The 19039-nt window shown below is 39.8% G+C and overlaps 1 protein-coding gene across 3 annotated transcripts in view; it reads left to right on the forward strand.

The window, feature by feature from the left end:
• Window positions 1-19039, forward strand: part of smtnb (smoothelin b) — a 362626-nt gene that overhangs the window by 277143 nt on the left and 66444 nt on the right. For all 3 annotated transcript variants that reach the window (XM_043715564.2, XM_043715563.2, XM_043715562.2), the window contains exons 11-13: window positions 10040-10213; window positions 11937-12012; window positions 18398-18568. In XM_043715564.2, coding sequence (XP_043571499.2) covers window positions 10040-10213; window positions 11937-12012; window positions 18398-18568 — 421 coding nt within the window. The remainder of the gene's footprint in view (window positions 1-10039; window positions 10214-11936; window positions 12013-18397; window positions 18569-19039) is intronic.

A 19039-nucleotide genomic window follows, 5' to 3' on the forward strand; every position in this document is an offset into this window, starting at 1 on the left:
GCTTTTCCAGCATCACATTTTCAGCTCTATCCTCCATAATACTCTGGGTAGGCAATTCCAGACACTCACTACTCTCTGGAAGAAGAAATTCCTTTTCTTCTCAGTTTTAAATCAGTATCACCTTATTTTGTAACTGTGTTCTCTAATTTAAGATTCACCCATAGGTGGAAACATCTTCTCAACAAATATCCAGTCAGCCCCCGCAGAATCTCGTACTTTCAATAATAATAATGCCCCGCATTCTTCTAAACTCTAATGAAAAAGGCCTAACCTATTGAAATGTTCTTGATAAGTCAACCCCTTCACCCCAAGAACTAGCCTAGTGAATCTCTTTTAAACAGTGTCCAATACCAGTGTATTATTTTTTAGATTCAGGGACCAAAACTGCATACAGTACTCCAAATGCAGCCTCACCAACACCATGTACAATTGTAACAAAACTTCCCTGTTTTTAAACTCCATACCTAACAATTCTGGAAGATTAACTCAAGTTTTTATTCAGAACATAGAACATTCCAGCGCAGTACAGGCCCTTCGGCCCTCGATGTTGCGCCGATCTGTGGAACCAATCTTAAGTCCATCTATCCTACACTATTCCATTTTCATCCATATGTTTATCCAATGACCATTTAAATGCCATTAAAGTTGGCGAGTCTATTACTGTTGCTGGCGGTGCATCCCATGCCCCTACTACTCTCTGAGTAAAGAAACATCTGTCCTATCTGACATCTGTCCTATATCTATTACCCCTCAATTTAAAGCAATGTCCCCTCTTGCTAGCAAGCATCATCTGAGGAAAAAGGCTCTCGCTGTCCACCCTCTGATTAGCTTGTATGTCTCAATTAAGTTTCCTCTCAACCTTCTCTCTAACAAAAACAGCCTCAAGTCCCTCAACCTTTCCCCATAAGACTTTCCCTCCATACCAGACAACATCCAAGTAAATCTCCTCTGAACCCTTTCCAAAGCTTTCACATCCTTTCACATGCAGTGACCAGAACTGTACGCAATACTCCAAGTGCCTCTGCACCAGAGTTTTGCACAGCTGCAGCATATACTTTACATAGCTATGGAGAAGGAGAGGATTAGGCAAAATGGGAGGATATTTAATTGGGGAAGAGGAAACTATGATGCGATTAGACATCAGTTAGGAAGCATGGACTGGGAACAATTATTCCATGGTAAAGGCACTATAGACATGTGGAGACTGTTTAAGGAACAGTTGTTGCGAGTGATGAATAAATATGTCCCTCTGAGACAGGCAAGAAGGGGTAAGATAAAGGAACCTTGGATGATGAGAGCGGTGGAGCTTCTCGTCAAAAGGAAGAAGGTAGCTTACATAAGGTGGAAGAAGCTAGGGTCAAGCTCAGCTCTAGAGGATTACAGGCAGGAGAGGAAGGAGCTCAAAAATGGTCTGAGGAGAGCCAGGAGGGGGCACGAGAAAGGCTTAGCAGAACGGATTAGGGAGAACACAAAGGGATTTTACACTTATGTGAGGAATAAGAGAATGGTCAAAGAAAGAGTAGGGCTGATCAGGGATAGCATAGGGAACTTGTGTATAGAGTCCGAAGAGGTAGGGGAAGCCCTAAATAGTTTTTTGCTTCTGTCTTTACGAAAGAAATGAACTTTGTAGTGAATGAAACCTTTGAGGAGCAGGTGTGCATGCTGGAATGGATAGAGATAGAGGAAGCTGATGTGCTGAAAATTTTGTCAAACATTAAGATTGACAAGTCTCCAGGCCAGACCAGATTTGTCCTTGGCTACTTTGGGAAACGAGAAATGCAATTGCTTCGCCACTTGCGAAGATCTTTGCATCCTTGCTCTCCACTGGAGTCATACCTGAGGACTGCAGAGAGGCAAATGTAATTCCTCTCTTCAAGAAAGGAAATAGGGAAATCCCCGGCAATTAAAGACCAGTAAGTCTCACGTCTCACGTGTTAGAAAGGATTCTGAGGGATAGGATTTATGACCATCTGGAAGAGCATGGCTTGATTAAATGCAATCAACACGGCTTTGTGAGGGCAGGTCATGCCTCACAATGTTTATCGAGTTCTTTGAGGATGTGACTAGAAAAGTTGATGAGGGTCAAAGTGGATGTGGTGTATATGGATTTCAGCAAGGCATTTGATAAGGTTCCCAAAGTAGGCTCATTCAGAAGGTCAGGAGGAATGGGATACAGGGGAACTTAGCTGTCTGGATACAGAATTGGCAGGCCAACAGAAGACAGCGAGTGGTAGTAGAAGGAAAATATTCTGCCTGGAAGTCAGTGGTGAGTGGTGTTCCACAGGGCTCTGTCCTTGGGCTTCAACTGTTTGTAATTTTTATTAATGACTTGGATGAGGGGATTGAAGGATGGGTCAGCAAGTTTGCAGACAACACAAAGGTTGGAGGTGTCGTTGGCAGTATAGAGGGCTGTTGTAGGCTGCAGCAGGACATTGACAGGATGCAGAGATGGGCTGAGAGGTGGCAGATGGAGTTCAATCTGGATAAATGTGAGGTGATGCATTTTAGAAGGTCGAATTTGAACGCTGAGTACCGGATTAAGGATAGGATTCTTGGCAATGTGGAGGAACAGAGGGATCTTGGTGTGCAGGTACATAGATCCCTTAAAATGGCCACCCAAGAAAGCATATAGTGTTTTGGCTTTCATTAACAGGGGGATTGAGTTTAAGAATCGTGAGATCTTGTTGCAGCTCTATAAAACTTTGGTTAGACTGCACTTGGAATACTGCATCCAGTTCTGGTCGCCCTATTATAGGAAAGATGTGGATGCTATGGAGAAGGTTCAGAGGAGGTTTACCAGGATGCTGCCTGGACTGGAGGGCTTATCTTATGAAGAGAGGTTGACTGAGCTCGGACTTTTTTCATTGGAGAAAAGGAGGAGGAAAGGGGACCTAATTGAGGTATACAAGATAATGAGAGGCATAGATAGAGTCGATAGCCAGAGATTATTTCCCAGGGCAGAAATGGCTAACATGAGGGGTCATAGTTTTAAGCTGGTTGGAGGAAAGTATAGAGGGGATGTCAGAGACGGGTTCTTTACACAGAGAGTTGTGAGAGCATGGAATGCGTTGCCAGCAGCAGTTGTGGAAGCAAGGTCATTGGGGACATTTAAGACACTGCTGGACATGCATATGGTCACAGAACTTTGAGGGTGCATACATGAGGATCAATGGTCGGCACAATATCGTGGGCTGAAGGGCCTGTTCTGTGCTGTACTGTTCTATGTTCTATATACTAAATGGAATTCTTTAATTGGGCATAAGCTAATCGAGTAAAAACAATTCTGGATGAATTTCAAAAGTGCCTTAATTTTATAGAAAGCCATATATCCTTATATAAAACTTACCTTGTCAAATAGTTTAAAATTGTATCCCCTACCTGATTACAATTAAGAAATGTGAATTATAATTTTGGTCTGTTTTGTTTGCAGATATGTGAGAAAACAAGGTCATGAGTAGAATTAAAAACAGCAAAATTCTTAATCAGAAATGGATATACTGAAGATAATGTACGATATGTTTTTAGATAATGATAAAGACTGCAATTAGTGCTATGCACTACGTCATACTCATAGGATTCAGTTCACAAATGGATTCAGTTTCCATTTTCTGTGCCATGGAAAACATTACCATTCTTAGCAACTTGTGACTGAATCAGTACATCTATTTCACATCACTTAATAGTGGCTCGACATTCACTGTAAAGGTCGAAAAGACAAATGCAGGCACTGTAATTTAGAACTTTTCCCAATCTGACAGAATTTTACCTTGTGACTATTTAATTGATTTCATGAGTAGGGAGAAACTCAGTCATTAATCCTTAAGAAATCTACATGATTGGGAATGAATTTTATATTCTGTTTTGTTTTCACTGAACCAGAAGGTTAAGATTGTATTGTTGTCAAGTTTTGTTTTAAAATATAATTATTACAGGCGTGGAGAGTCTCACAAATATTTCACTGACATTATGTAGCTCAGTCCAGGTGTGGTTGGAATCTTGAATGTGTAAAAGATATAAACAGCTTGTGATTCATTTTCAAAATGCTGTGGACTATATTTTATGAGGCGCTGCAATGCTTGCCAACTTCCCACCTAAAAGGTCATTGGGGAGACCGTCCAGGATCCTGATGGCTGCCTTGCACCAATTTAATTCTGGAAGCAGATAGTCAAAGATGAGTCTTCTGCACCCTTCTTAATAGTATCTGGTCTGGTGAGGAAAGCCTCAGTACTGTGGTCCTCAAAGGTCAAAAAATGGGTTCTGGAGGAGCCAAATGTTTTACCAGGGTGATGGGAAATTTTCAGGCTGCATCGTAACCGTTGGTTAGAAGTGGTGTGCAATGGATGACACTGACAGTGGAGTTCATGTGGGAGTTGCACTGGAATGTAGGGTAGTATTTACTCAGTTGGCAGGACATGAATGTCTCGAGATCCCCACTGGAGTGAACCTGGTCTTCTACTGTGAAGGCAAGAATTCACTTCTCTTATGGAGTGAAGAACCTGATGTCCAGAATCCTCCACTGTACTGGTTTAGTCCCCTGTTATGGACTTCTTCTGTAATGAGAGAAAGGGCAGGATTGAGTTAGATGTCCTCTACTAATTGACCTTTCTATCCTGGGAAAAATATTCCAATTATCCATTCTATCCATGCCTGTCATAACTTTATAAACTTCTATCAGGTTGCCTCTCATCCTTCGATGTTCAAGTGAAAACAAACCAAGTTTACCCAGTCTTTTCTCATAATTAATACCATACAAATCAGGTAACATCCTGGTGAACTCTTTCTGCACCCTCTCCAAAGCGTCCGGACTGGTGATATGCCATGAGAGTTTTTAGAGGTGGCACAAATTTGGTAGAATATGGGATTAAAAACTAACTAACTCTCACAGTGAGAATGTTTGCTAGACCTTGCAGCAAAAAAAATCGCCCTAAAAATTTGATGCAAAAAAATCCATTTCAACCGTTTGGGTTTTTATTTAGTGAAAGAAGCAAGAGTTCATAAAAAATAGTTACAGGAATGTCAGTGTGACAAATGTTTTTAGGATTGTTTCAAAATGTAAACACAAGAAAAATTGCGAATGTTGGAAATCTGAAATAAAAACAAAATATGTTGGAAATGTTCAATGTGTATGGGGGTGCTTGTGTGTTGTATTGCTTAAATATATGACCCACCCGGAGTGTACTGATTGAATATTAAATCAAGAACTAAAGGGATCAGAAAAATGAAGTAGAACCTGTTTTGAAGGACAAAATATGCTCACCTGTTTGTAGAATTAGATATCTAAGATGGAATGTCATCTGGGAAAAGAGAAGCAGTTGTCTCTAGAATTCAGGCTATATCTGGATTTGGTTGATGGATGAGTTTTGTTGAAGTTTAGAATGCAGTAAATTATAGGAGATACAGTTCGAGTAAGCAGTCATCACAAGTTAACTTTGATTCAGAGACCAATTGAAAACTTCAAAACCAAAGAAGGTGTTGTATTCTTTTCCATTTCAATCTGGTACCTGACATGAAAATGACTGTATATTTAGATGGATTGGAATCATGAGTCTGATTGGTTTTCCTGTAGCTGAATTTGAATGAATGTATTTGATGAAGGGATGATTTCATGAATATGGGGAAAACAAGACAATGAAGAACCCAGTCACTATCGATTAATGAGGTACATTCTGTTGCTTCTTATATGTTCAGTTATGAGAGATTTGCCTTTAGATTGTCACTGTAAATTGGTAGTAATTTTGTTTTAGGAAAAGCATTATGAAATTCTATTTGGCAATTAAATTTGGATAATACTTTTTATTCAGCGTTTAAATGTCTCACATATCTGATTGAGGTAATAAAGAATATTGAATAATGGATAGCTTGTATGAATTAGCAGTGTTTGAGGTTCCTATATACTGTAATGGTGAGGGAACCAATATGCATCTCCTACTTGCTAAATGTATACAATTTATCCACTTGACATATGCTTGTGAAATATATCTGATATGTCCTGGTCAGATCAGGGTGATGTCAGTAGTGATCAACTGTATATGAGAGCAAAAGGTGATGCGATAGTGAAAGCAAACAAATCGCTTTCTCTTATAAAGTCAAATGCATTAAAGGATTTTTTTCTGTTGTTTCTCTCATGAGCTTTCTTCAACCTGCTGCCTATTTTGAATTTAGTAACATCTTTTTCTGGTACAGTTCCATTGGTATCAAATGCTTCTGGATTTGCTGCAGAAGATTTTCTCCACATATGTACCTAATCAATGAAAATCAACCGTGTTTTTTCACAGGGCTTCAGTTTTCAACTTAATTTTCTCATCTGAGGTCTTCACACTCAAATGTTTCCAACAGAGGTTCTTACAGAGCAGTTTTTGAGTAGACTCTAGCCGTTTCTAATCTAGGGACACAGAAGTCATACATGGTGTCTCTATCATAGTTTGCACAGTGATCAGCTAATTCACCAAAGGTATTTTTGCACATTTTAGTAAATGTAGCATACAGTTTTAAAGAGAAAATTATGGAGATTTTTTAAAAATCTTGTATGTAAAGAATAGTTCCTTTGAATTAAATATCTAATTGACTGTTTCAAATGTTATCATAAGCTGCAATAAACGTTCATAACCTCAACTGTAATATTATCATAGGGTCAAATTAAAGTGGGTTATTATACATAGTTGTGATCTTTGAGGCTCATTGAGGGATAGTCCTGGTAGATGTTGACAGCCAGTGCAGTGCTTGAGGTTGATATATGATAATTACACTTAAAAATCACACAACATCAGGTTATGGTCCAACAGGTTTATTTGGAAGCACTAACTTTTGGAACGCTGCCTAATGAAAGCTAGTGTTTCCAAATAAACCTGTTGAACTACAACCTGGTGATGTGGGATTTTTAACTTTATCCACCCCAGTTCAACACCTGCTCCTCCACATCATGACTGAAGGATAGGCAATTGTAATGAGACTGCTACAAGTGTGTCTGGTGTATTACTGGGAAATGATACGGATGGTATGAATTAGAGTATTTTTGGTGCCAGTGTTGACACAGGTATGATATAGAGGAAAGCAGCTGCCAGCTGCCAAAAAAAGTTCCAGTTTAATAATTAAGTGCTCTTTGTTTTTTTTTGTATCTATTTTAATGCTGGCATCCATGCCAACAAATATTGCTGGAAGGTCATGCTGAAATTTAAGTATTTGGATGGGGTCATACCCAAAAGAAAAGCAAAATGCATTTTGCAGTACCACTACAGTAAATTGTTTACTATTACAAAAGGGGCTCTTCTAAAGTATAAAGAATGATAGTCAGTTGGTGACATGATAAAAAATAAAAGTAAAATATTCCATGACCACATGGATATACTTTAAATGTGCTTTTTCTAATTCTGTGTTTGGTGGGCACACTTGGCATAACCTTAGAAACAATGGGCAGATTTTCAGCTGGCCAAATAGTTGTTATACCAGCAAAGATGGGAATTGTGCATGGGAGTCCTGTGGAATCACCATTTTAGCATCTCTGAAGGAATTGCCTCGGAACTTGAATATTCATCTTGATAATTCCTCTATGACCAGAACCCACAGAAAGTCTCCATAAACTTTTTCTCCATAAGAGTTAAGATCGTTTTGATGAAATTAAAGAAAATACCTTATTCAAGAAATTATAGATTATTTAATATATATTCAAAGTCCTGAGTAACGATTAAACTGATCCTATACTTAGCTCACACACCCCCACCTACACCACCCCCAGATCCCTTACAGTGCCCAAACCATGACCTGATACCTATAGGGACATGATAAACCCCCCAACCCCTTCCACCAGAACTGCTGCTGACACTGAGCTCAATTTCCCTCCCCCAGATCTCCCTTCCACTCTTGCATCCTGACATCCACTGAGCAGAGCCAATCCCTAAATCACCACATCACCACCAACACTGGAACCGACACCCACATCCCCTCGACAGTGGGACCTGATCTGACCAGACACCTCTACCATGGCACCCAACCACCAAATCCCCTTCCCCTGCCATATAAGACTCGATCTGACCCCAGTGCTGCCTGACTCAAACCCCCTAGATCTAACACTCAACCTCCCCAATTCTACCAGACATAATTTCTCCAGCCCACCCTGATCTACCATAAACACCTTTGCCACCTTGCCATTTTGCACCTTGGCACCCAGCTGACACCTTATCCATACCTCAGCAGGCACCTTCCCAGCTTCCACCACACCCTGTCCTCTAGTTAACATCACTCCAGATTGCTACCTACTTCCCTGACACCCTACTTACCTGGCAATTCACCCATTACCATCTGGCATCCAAAAACCTAGAACACTACACACTCCCCAGCTGGTGCCCTGCCATCCTACCCACCTAGCAACCCACTAACCTGGCACCCTACCCATCTGTACCCTCCCAGAACCCTAATTTACATGTAGCTCATGTTTAAGCTTTGACAGCATCTGTCAAAGTGACTGTTAGGACCTTTAAATTTGAAATTACAGCACCTGACTTGTAAAAAGAGGGCATGATTTTCCTTCTTCTGGTAGTTCTCTGCTATGAAAGACTTGGTTGTGAAACTTGAAAGGGTTCAGAAAAGATTTACAAGGATGTTGCCAGGGTTGGAGGATTTGAGCTGCAGAGGGAAGCTGTATAGGCTGGGCTGTTTTCCCTAGAGTGTCAGTGGCTGAGGGGTTACTTTATAAAGGTTTATAAAATCATGAGGGGCAGGAATAGGATAAATAAGCAAAGTCTTTTCCCTGGCGTGGAGGAGTCCAGAACTAGAGGGCATTGGTTCAGGGTGAGAGGGGAAAGACATAAAGGGGACCTAAGGGATGGTGGTACATGTATGGAGTGAGCTACCAAAAGAAGTGGTGGAGGCTAGTATAATTGCAGCATTTTAAAGACATCCTGATGGGTATATGAATAGGAAGGTTTTAGAGGGATATGGGCCAAGTGCTGGCAAATGGGATTAGATTAGTGTAGGATATCTGGTCGGCATGGATGAGTTGGACTGAAGGGTCTGTTTCTGTGCTGTACATCTCTATGACTCTATGACTGTAAGTACAGCTCCACATTTCTGAGGGAGACCTGAGCGGAATCTGCTTTCAGAAATATTGAGCTTCTGTGTAAGATTGCCACACCCTGGAAAATCTGGCCCAAAATTTTGTGTTTTTGCTGAGATCAATAACTTTATATATGCTGTTGTTTTGGCTGAGCATTGCTGCCATGTCATTGTACAATAATTATTGTGCTTTTGAAAATAGTATTTTGTGTTGTGTTGATTATAGAATTCGAGAGAGAATTAATATTTTAGTTTGCTCCTGAAGTTTTCATAATCTATGGCAGTTTCATGCAGCCCTTATTTTTGATTAAAATATAATTCATTCCATTAACCTAAGTTAACTTTGGAGAATGTGATGAAATTTAAACTGGAAAGTTTTATAAGCAATAATATTCAAGCCAGTTTGTATCTAAATCCTTTGTCTACTATCTTAATTGAAGTATTACTCATTTAAATTAAAAGAACTAAAGTCTTTGTTCACATAATTGTGAAGAATTGGTGCAGATGCATTAAGCATTGATGTAACATCACTGATGGTACAATGATTTCCAGGCTTTAGAGTTAAATTTAGTAATTTTGCCATGATTTTTGTTTGATTTGACAAGAAATCTTTTAATTTGCTTCATATTCATCTTATCAACCAACCCTTTACAACCACTTGCAAAAGGTTCCTTTAAAACTAGATGTAAGTAAGAGTATTTGCCTTCAATGTGAAAAAACTGATTAGTTTGGAAGTTGAACAGTACTGTTGGTAATTGGTTGGAAATTTACAAAATATTTAAATGCAGTCAACAGAAATAAATAATGAAAAAGAAACAATGTAATGATTACTACAATTCCCTATCACAATTTGGTTTACTGAGGAAATTCTGATCATGGAGTTCAATAGTGAAGGTCATTTTCTCTTCATCATATTAAATTTGAAATGCATTAACACGGAGACCAGGCAGATACAACAAATTGATTCTGTTTAATTTACCTGTCTTTGCAGATGGATACTGAACAAGTAATGACCGAAGCAGCCCAATCACTACAACATATTGAGGCTATTTTACCTAATGGTACAGAGGAGAAGGAAAAGGAGAATAATACAAAAGAAAACAAAAACAAACCCGGTTTGGAGGATTTAAGCGCTATTGAAGATGAAGAAGTCCTGGATAAAATGGTATGTGTTCATTGTGCAAACTTGTGGTCAAACGTTTGTCTGCAAGTGGGGAGTGGCCTATAAAATTACCCAGTTTGCCTTCCTGCTGCCCTCCTGCCTATCCCAGATCCATTTGCAATCATACAGTGGTCTAAATAGCCTGCCAACCCTCAATCCAGTTGAAGCCCTTGAGTGCTCATTGACTAGTTGCTTAAGAACTGGCTGCAATACTGAGCCTAGTGGAGGGCTTCGGAGACAAGAGTGACCCGACAAGTCACTCTGCTCAATCCAGGGATGGTGAGGGAGAACTTCCTTAAAAGCCTCGTTTGCGCATTACATGTCACCACCATGCCCTCCACCAAGAAAAACTTTGTCATAGACTACAGGACTTAAAGTCAGATTGGCTGTTACTTCCCTCCGGTAGAACGTCTACATGAGTAAGGGATGGAAGCTCTGTCCTCAGCTAATTAATGCATGAAGTATTAAGTGGTTATGGGGATATGTTCCCCACTGCTCTTCAAATGGCAGGGCAAGAAACCCCACCATCCACAATCCTGCTGCATTAAGTGTAGCACCAAATAGCAAAGAATACTTAAATTGAGGTATTTGTGAGTGATCTGTTTATAAATTATTTCAAATACACTAAATAGGAGCAAACAGTTGGAGATGCATCTCTGTCACTCAGAATAAAATCCTAATGTAAATGTTTGTGAGAGAAGCAAACTACTGAGTAGAAAGACTGATATCTCAAAATATTCAAATGTCTTGTCAATACCAACCTTTTGAAAAATTCTACTATACACTTAAATGGTTGAGTGATCATTTTAGGTTTAAAAAATTGCTGTAGGATTGTATGGTTTACATAATTGATCAGATATTGTGGCTGTCTTAATTTTTACTGGAATATTACACTCCATTATGAAATTATTAATGTTTGTTTGATCAATCGATTTTTTTTCTTTCAGATATGAAAAATTGGTATATTTAGCTACATTGGTCAGAATTTTTTTTGGTTCTAAAGATTTTTTGTGCTCAGCATAGAGAATTTTTACCAGCGTGTAGAACTTTGCATATATGTCACCTACAGTAAGAGTAGAAGGAAAGGAAAATTCTAAAATAGTTGGAGTTTTATTGACTTAGTAACCTAATCTCAATCTTCAATAACACTGAAAGAACTGACTCCAGAATAAGTGGTGAACAAAAGGAATCTCTAGCCAAAGTTCCTATGTATGAGTTTCCATTAACCCAGGAAGTGTCAGTCACCATCTTTTATACTTTTCCAGTCTTTTATTTCTCTTAATCCTGCCAAATTTACATACTTTTATACATTATGAAGTTGCTGATTTCTTGCTAGAAAATAGTTCCATGGACTTCTTCTGTGTTTGCTTATTTGGTGAGCAAAGCTGCCAAGATCTTTTACACAAATACCCTGCATCCATTTTCGCAAATTTCCATGGGCTTTGCTGACAAAGGTGGTAACCTTGACTAATTTTTACTAGACTCTTTTTCACCACAGTCAATTATAGAACCTATATTGAACCCTAATTGAAATCAATTAACAGCACAGGTTGAAACTCAAATCTGGGATTTTCCTTGTTATTGTAGCACATTGACTCGCTGCTCAAACTAGTTGAGGCACCATAAAAGTCCAAGTCTTGTAGTTTTAGCATTACAGAAGCTAAAAGATCTGTATCCTTTGAAGTATTGCAATATTACGATATTGTTTTCCTTATATCTTCTGAAGCTTGATGCCACAACAGATTATGAGGAAAGGAAGATAATTCGAGCTGCAATGAGGGAGCTCCGGAAAAAGAAAAGAGGTAGGTGGCTTAAACAAGAAACAAGATAGCACTGTAAGAATAATTTGGGATTATTCCTGTGACTTTGAAAAATAGGAAATCTTGGACCTGCACTGTGGGAGATCCTGAGCAGAAGCCAGACATTACAAATTGAAGGATAGTGGAAGGCTGTGTTGAGATCTAAAATTTTACTTATCCCTAATGGACAGGCAAAAGTTTCATTGGTACATAATTGGAATCCTAATTAGAGTCAGCCTGGGTAGTCTGAATTAATGTCTCAATGGACAATGTTCCCTTTTGGTGACCCATTCTTCCATGTGGGATTCTAACACTTCTTGCATAAGCATTCTAGAAGAAGAATTGCACAGTGTTTTTCAGGCTGTTCAATAGTCATATACACATTTATCTTAGTGAGAACATTGGATATTAATCCACAGTGCATATTAATTAATGCAATTGAGAACTATTTTGTGGTGGCGGCATTGCTTCATACAAAGGATTGCAATCTTGTCTTAAAAAGTATTAGTCCTGAGTCTGTTTTTGACTATTTAGGCCAATATGACAGAGATGTAACTTCCTGCTTTTTTTATTATTTTAAACACCCAGCCTATGTTCAATAGCTTGCAGTGTATATATTTACAGGTTTACTGTTTCTTTTCTAGCAGATCTACATTCTGATGATTCCAGAAGTTGTAACTGCAGTAAACATCACAAGTTTGCTTATTTAGCTCACCATTATGTATCTTGCTCATTCTAGAGTCGGTTCCATTGCTCATCTTGCATCTCGCAGAACTGCACAATTGATTGCCTGCTTAATCTGCCTGCCTTGTTCCAGTTTACAGTGAAGAACTTCTTGAGTAATCTAAGATCCTCCATATAGCCAACAGATGCTGAGTCAGCAAAGCTGTGGTCTTATCAATATGTCTTTAATACTTATGGTGTTTAGTGTGATCAAATATCATGCTGTTGTAACTTTGTCTTGCTACATGATGTACATGACGGAGCTCAAGCTGTGCTAGATCTTGTCAAGCTTCTAAACATGATAAGGTAATAACCTGCAATAATACAGTGCCTTTCATGCCCTCAGGATCTTTATAGCTACATAATGTTCCAAATGTTCAACAATGTAAATTAATTACTTTTTTCCTACTGCTATTAAAAGTGTCAAAAAAATTATTTATGCTGCCCAGAAAAGTAGAAAATGACTATACTTCATATTTTGTCTGATGTTACTATACAATAGCAATGAGCAAGGATAGATATATACTGCAGGGAAAGAGGTATAACTGGGGGAAAGGCAATTATGATGTGATTAGGCAAGATTTGCAGGGGATAGACACAATTGAAATGTGGAACTTATTCAAGGAACAGCTACTGCAGGTCCTTGATAAGTATATACCTATCAAGCAGGGAGGTAGTTGTTGAGAGAGGGAGCCATGGTTTACTAAAGAGAGTTGAAGCTGTTGTCAAGAGAAAGAAGAAGGCTTACATGAGGATGAGGCGTGAAGGCTTAGTTGGGGGCTTAAGAGTTATAAGTCAGCCAGAAAAGATCTAAAGAAAGGGCGAAGAAGAGCCAGGAGGGGTCATGAGAAGTGTTGGCAGATAGGATCAAGAAAATCCCTAAGGTTTTCTAGAGGTATATCAGGAATAAAAGAATAGAGTAAGATTACGGCCAATCAAAGACAGTTGTGGGAAGTTGTGTGTGGAATCTGAGGACATAGGAAAAGTGCTTAATGAATACTTTTTGTCAGTATTCACATTGGAAGAGGGCAATGTTAGTGAGAATATGGAGATTCAGGCTACTAGATTAGATGGGATTACGGTTGACAAAGAGGATGTTTAGCAATTTTGAAAGATCTGAAAATAAATAAGGCCCCTGGGCCGGATGAAATTTATCCTCGGATTCTCTGGGAAGCCAGGGAGGAGATTGCAGAGCCTTTGGCTTTGATCTTTGTATCATCATTGTCCAGAGTAGTGTCAGAAGACTGGAGGATAGCAAATGTTGTTTAAGAAGGGGCGTCAGGACAATCCTGGTAGTTATAGGCCAGTGAGCCTTACGTCAGTTGTGTGTAAGGTGTTGGAAAAGGTTATAAGCGATAGGATATATAATCATCTGGAAAGGAATAATTTGATCAGGGATAGTCAACACGGTTTTGTGAAGGTTAGGTCGTGCCTAAACAACCTTATTGACTTCTTCGAGAAGATGACAAAATGGATGAATGAAGGTAAAGCGGTTGATGTGGTATATATGGACTTCAGTAAGGCATTTGATAAGGTTCCATATGGTAGGCTATTATACAAAATACAGAGTTTCGGGATTGAAGGTGATTTAGCTGTTTGGAACAGAAATTGACTAGCTGAAAGAAGATAGAGGGTATGGTTGATGGGAAATGTTCATCCTGGAGCTCAGTTACAGTGGTGTGCTGCTAAGATCTGTTTTGGGGCCACTGCTGTTTGTCATTTTTATAAATGATCTTGATGTGGGCGTAGAGGATGGGTTAGTAAATTTGTGGATGACACTAAAGTAGGTAGAGTTGTGGATACTGCCGAAGAAAGTTGTGGGTTACACAGGGATATAGATAAGCTGCAGAGCTGGGCTGAGAAGTGGCAAATGGAGTTTAATTTGGAAAAGTGCGAGGTAGTTCACTTCGGAAGAAGTAATAGGAATGCAGGGAACTGGGCTAATGGTAAAATGCTTGGCAGTGTAGATGAAGGAAGCATATGTCAGGTATAGACAGGATAGATCGAGTGAATCCTTAGAAGAGTATAAAGGAAGTAGGAGTATACTTAAGAGGGAAATCAGGAGGGCAAAAAGGGGACATGAGATAGCTTTGGCAAATAGAATTAAGGAGAAGCCAAAGGGTTTTTACAAATATATTAAGGACAAAAGGGTAACTAGGGAGAGAATAGGGCAACTCAAAGATCAGCAAGGCGGCTTTTGTGTGGAGCCACAGAAAATGGGAGATGATACTAAATGAATATTTTGCATCAGTATTTACTGTGGAAGAAGATATGGAAGATATAGACTGTAGAGAAATAGATGGTGACATCTTGCAAAATGTCCATATTATAGAGGAGGAAGTGCTGGATGTCTTGAAATGGTTTAAGGTGGATAAATCCCCAGGACCTGATCAGGTGTACCTGAGAACTCTGGGAAGCTAGAGAAGCGATTGCAGGGCCTCTTGCTGAGATATTTGTATCATCGATAGTCACAGGAGAGGTGCCGGAAGACTGGAGGTTGGCAAACATGGTGCCACTGTTTAAGAAGGGTGGTAAAGACAAGCCAGGGAACTATAGATTGGTGAGCCTGATGTCAGTGGTGGGCAAGTTGTTGGAGGGAATCCTGGGGGATAGGATGTACATGTATTTGGAAAGGCAAGGACTGATTAGGGATAGTCAACATTGCTTTGTGCGTGGGAACCATGTCTCACAAACTTGATTGAGTTTTTTGAAGAAGTAACAAAGAGGATTGATGAGGGCGGAGCAGCAGATATGATCTATATGGACTTCAGTAAGGCGTTCGACAAGGTTCCTCATGGGAGACTGATTAGCAAGGTTAGATCTCATGGAATACATGGAGAACTAGCCATTTGGATACAGAACTGGCTCAAAGGTAGAAGACAGAGGGTGTTGGTGGGGGGTTGTTTTTCATACTGGAGGCCTGTGACCAGTGGAGTGCCACAAGGATCGGTGCTGGGTCCTCTACTTTTTGTCATTTACATAAATGATTTGGATGTGAGCATAAGGGGTACAGTTAGTAAGTTTGCAGATGACACCAAAATTGGAGGTGTAGTGGACAGTGAAGAGGGTTACCTCAGATTACAACAGGATCTTGACCAGATGGGCCAATGGGCTGAGAAGTGATTAATTCAGATAAATGTGAGTTGCTGCATTTTGGGAAAGCAAATCTTAGCAGGACTTATACACTTAATGGTAAGGTCCTAGGGAGTGTTGCTGAACAAAGAGAACTTGGAGTGCAGGTTCATAGCTCCTTGAAAGTGGAGTCACAGGGAGATAGGATAGTGAAGAAGGCGTTTAGTATTCTTTCCTTTCTTGGTCAGAGTATTGAGTACAGGAGTTGGGAGGTCATGTTGTGGCTGTACAGGACATTGGTTGGGCTACTGTTGGAGTATTGTGTGCAATTCTGGTCTCCTTCCTATTGGAAAGGTGTTGTGAAACTTGAAAGGGTTCAGAAAAGATTTACAAGGATGTTGCTCGGGTTGGAGGATTTGAGCTATAGGTAGAGGCTGAAAAAGCTGGGGCTGTTTTCGGAGACTGAGGGGTGACCTTATAGAGGTTTTCAAAATTATGATGGGCATGGATAGGATAAATAGACAAAGTCTTTTGCCTGGGGTTGGGGAGTCCAGAACTAGAGGGCATAGGTTTAGGGTGAGAGGGCAAAGATATAAAAGAGACCTAAGGGGCAACTTTTCCAAACAGAGGGTGGTACGTGTATGGAATGAGCTGCCAGAGGAAGTGGTGGAGGCTGGTACAATTGCAACATTTAAGAGGCATTTAGATGGGAATATGAATAGGAAGGGTTTGGAGGGATATGGGCTGGGTGCTGGCAGGTGGGACTAGATTGGGTTGGGATATCTGATCGGCATGGACAGGTTGGACCGAAAGATCTGTTTCCATGCTGTACATCTCTATGACTCTATGACTCTATAACAGAGAGATCTCAGTGTCCAGGTGTATAAATCCCTGAAAGTTTCCACCTAGGTTGATAGGGTTGTTAAGAAGGCACATGATGTGTTGGCATTTATTCCTCGGGAGATTGAGTTTCGGAGCCAAAAGGTCATGCTTCAGCTGTACAAAACACTAGTAAGCCTGCACCTGGAGTAATTCTGGTCACCGCATTATAGGAAGGATGTGGAAGATCTGGAAAGGTTTCAGAGGAGTTTACTCGAATGTTGCCTGGTCATATGAGGATAGGCTGAGGGAATGATGCTGTTTTCGTTGGAGAGAAAAAAGTTGAGAGGTGACTTAATCGAGATGTATAAGATAATGAAAGGGTTAGATAGGGTGGACAGTGAGAGCCTTTTTCCTCAGATGGTGAAGGCTAACACAAGGGGACATAGCTTTAGATTGAGGGGTGATAGATCTTGGACAGATATCAGGGATAGTTTCTTTACTCAGAGAGTAGTAGGGGCGTGGAACAGCCTGCTTGCAGCAGTGTTAAAAGCATTTAAATGGGCATTGGACATACATGTGGATAATAATGGAATGGTATATGTCAGACTTGCATCAAGTTAATTTCACAGGTTGGCGCAACATCGTGGGCCGAAGGGCCTGTACTGCGCTGTAACGTTCTATGTTCTATGTCTGCCAGCATTCTTTCAGTACCCTGACACAATACTCTCTGACTGTAGAAACAGAATAATCCAGAACATACTGAAGTGTCAATCTGGGTTATTTGCTCACATACCACAATGGTGACAATATGTTCAAGTCTCCTGTCCATTTTTAAGGGTGACATTTACAACAGCCCTGAATACTGTTATGTGGAGTGAGCTTCATACCATACTGTGCTCGTAAGTTTTGTTACTTATTGATCACAATTTCATATTTAGTGACAACACTTCAGTCCATCAGTGTGTCATTTGTCATCACACTATCTAATAAATGAACCCATGGATACAAATAATATTACTGAATTAGAAAGGGTGTGGAGGTAGCAAGCAGAATAATCTTAAATGTAGGCTTGTCTTGTTTCTTGATGTCATATCATCGTAGATCATGTTTTGGATGGGGAGCTTACGAATGACAAAGAAGAAGGGGCAATAAGGATTTAGAATCCGATAATTCACTTCTATCCACTGAATCAGAATACCGCACTGTACAATATTCACTCTGTGTCAATTCAGGTAGGGCTGCAAGCCACATACTTTCTGAAAGTGAATGCTACAGTGTAATCAGAATTTTTTAAAATATTGAACAAAGTACTTTCATTTAGATGGATCATCTTTTTTTCTAATGAATAGGAACAAACCTTGAGCTAATTAACAAGTGTCATACAGTAAGATTATTCTGGGAGGGAGAAAAACAGGTCAACACTCAATGCCCATCTCAGTTTTAAGCGTTTATTTTTAAGGAAAATAAGAGTCTGTTGTGCTATTGAAGAAAGTTTTATTGGTGCTCTTCGTCACCTGCTTTATTTAGATCTGCATAGCAAACTCAAGTGTTAAGGGCAGTGCATGTGAAAAGTTCAGCCTAATTTTGTTCAGTCCTGCCACCAAGGATTACTGCTTCCACATTGCAGTGATTGCACATGTGTGGGATTGGTGTAGCCATGAACTAACCTGTAGAGCTGCCTAACATAACTGTTTTTCATTAGATATTGATCATTGCCAAAGTAGGAAAATAGATTTTAACTCCTCTAACAGTTGTATTTTTCTCTCTTCAGATGAGAGAGAGAGAGAGCGTGAAATGAGACTACAGGAACTGAAGCAGAAAACAGATGAGAAGAAAGGAAAATCCTTAAATACTGCTGAAATGACTCTATCTAAGACACAAAAATCTACAGATGGGAAGATTGTGACATCAATCTCGAAGACTGAGAAAATCACTCAAGCAGGTAATGGAATAAGTACTGGTTACTCCAAACAGAAGGCAATATTAATTACTAATTCATTGAAAGCTTGTATATCTTGGAAAGGGATAGATATATACCACAGGGCAACAGTTATAGCTGGGGAAAGGCAATTACGATGCGATTAGGCAAGATTTAGGATGCATAGAATGGGGAAGGAAATTGCAGGGGATGGGCACAATTGAAATGTGGGGCTTATTCAAGCTACTGCAGGTCCTTGAAAAGTATGTACTAGTCAGGCAGGGATGACGTTGCCGAGCACGGGAGCCATGGTTTACTAAGGAAGTTGAATCTCTTGTCAAAAGGAAGAAGAAGGCTTATGTTAGGATGAGATGTGATGGCTCAGTTAGGGTGCTTGAGAGTTACAAGTTAGCCAGGAAAGACCTAAACGAGAGAGCTAAAAAGAGCCAGGAGAGGACATGAGAAGTCATTGGCTTATAGGATCAAGGAAAACCC

This window comes from Chiloscyllium plagiosum, unplaced genomic scaffold (genome assembly GCF_037043375.1).
Source record: "Chiloscyllium plagiosum isolate Xiang-an unplaced genomic scaffold, Cpla_swu_hap1 HiC_scaffold_24, whole genome shotgun sequence".
NCBI classification, from domain to species: Eukaryota; Metazoa; Chordata; class Chondrichthyes; order Orectolobiformes; family Hemiscylliidae; genus Chiloscyllium; species Chiloscyllium plagiosum.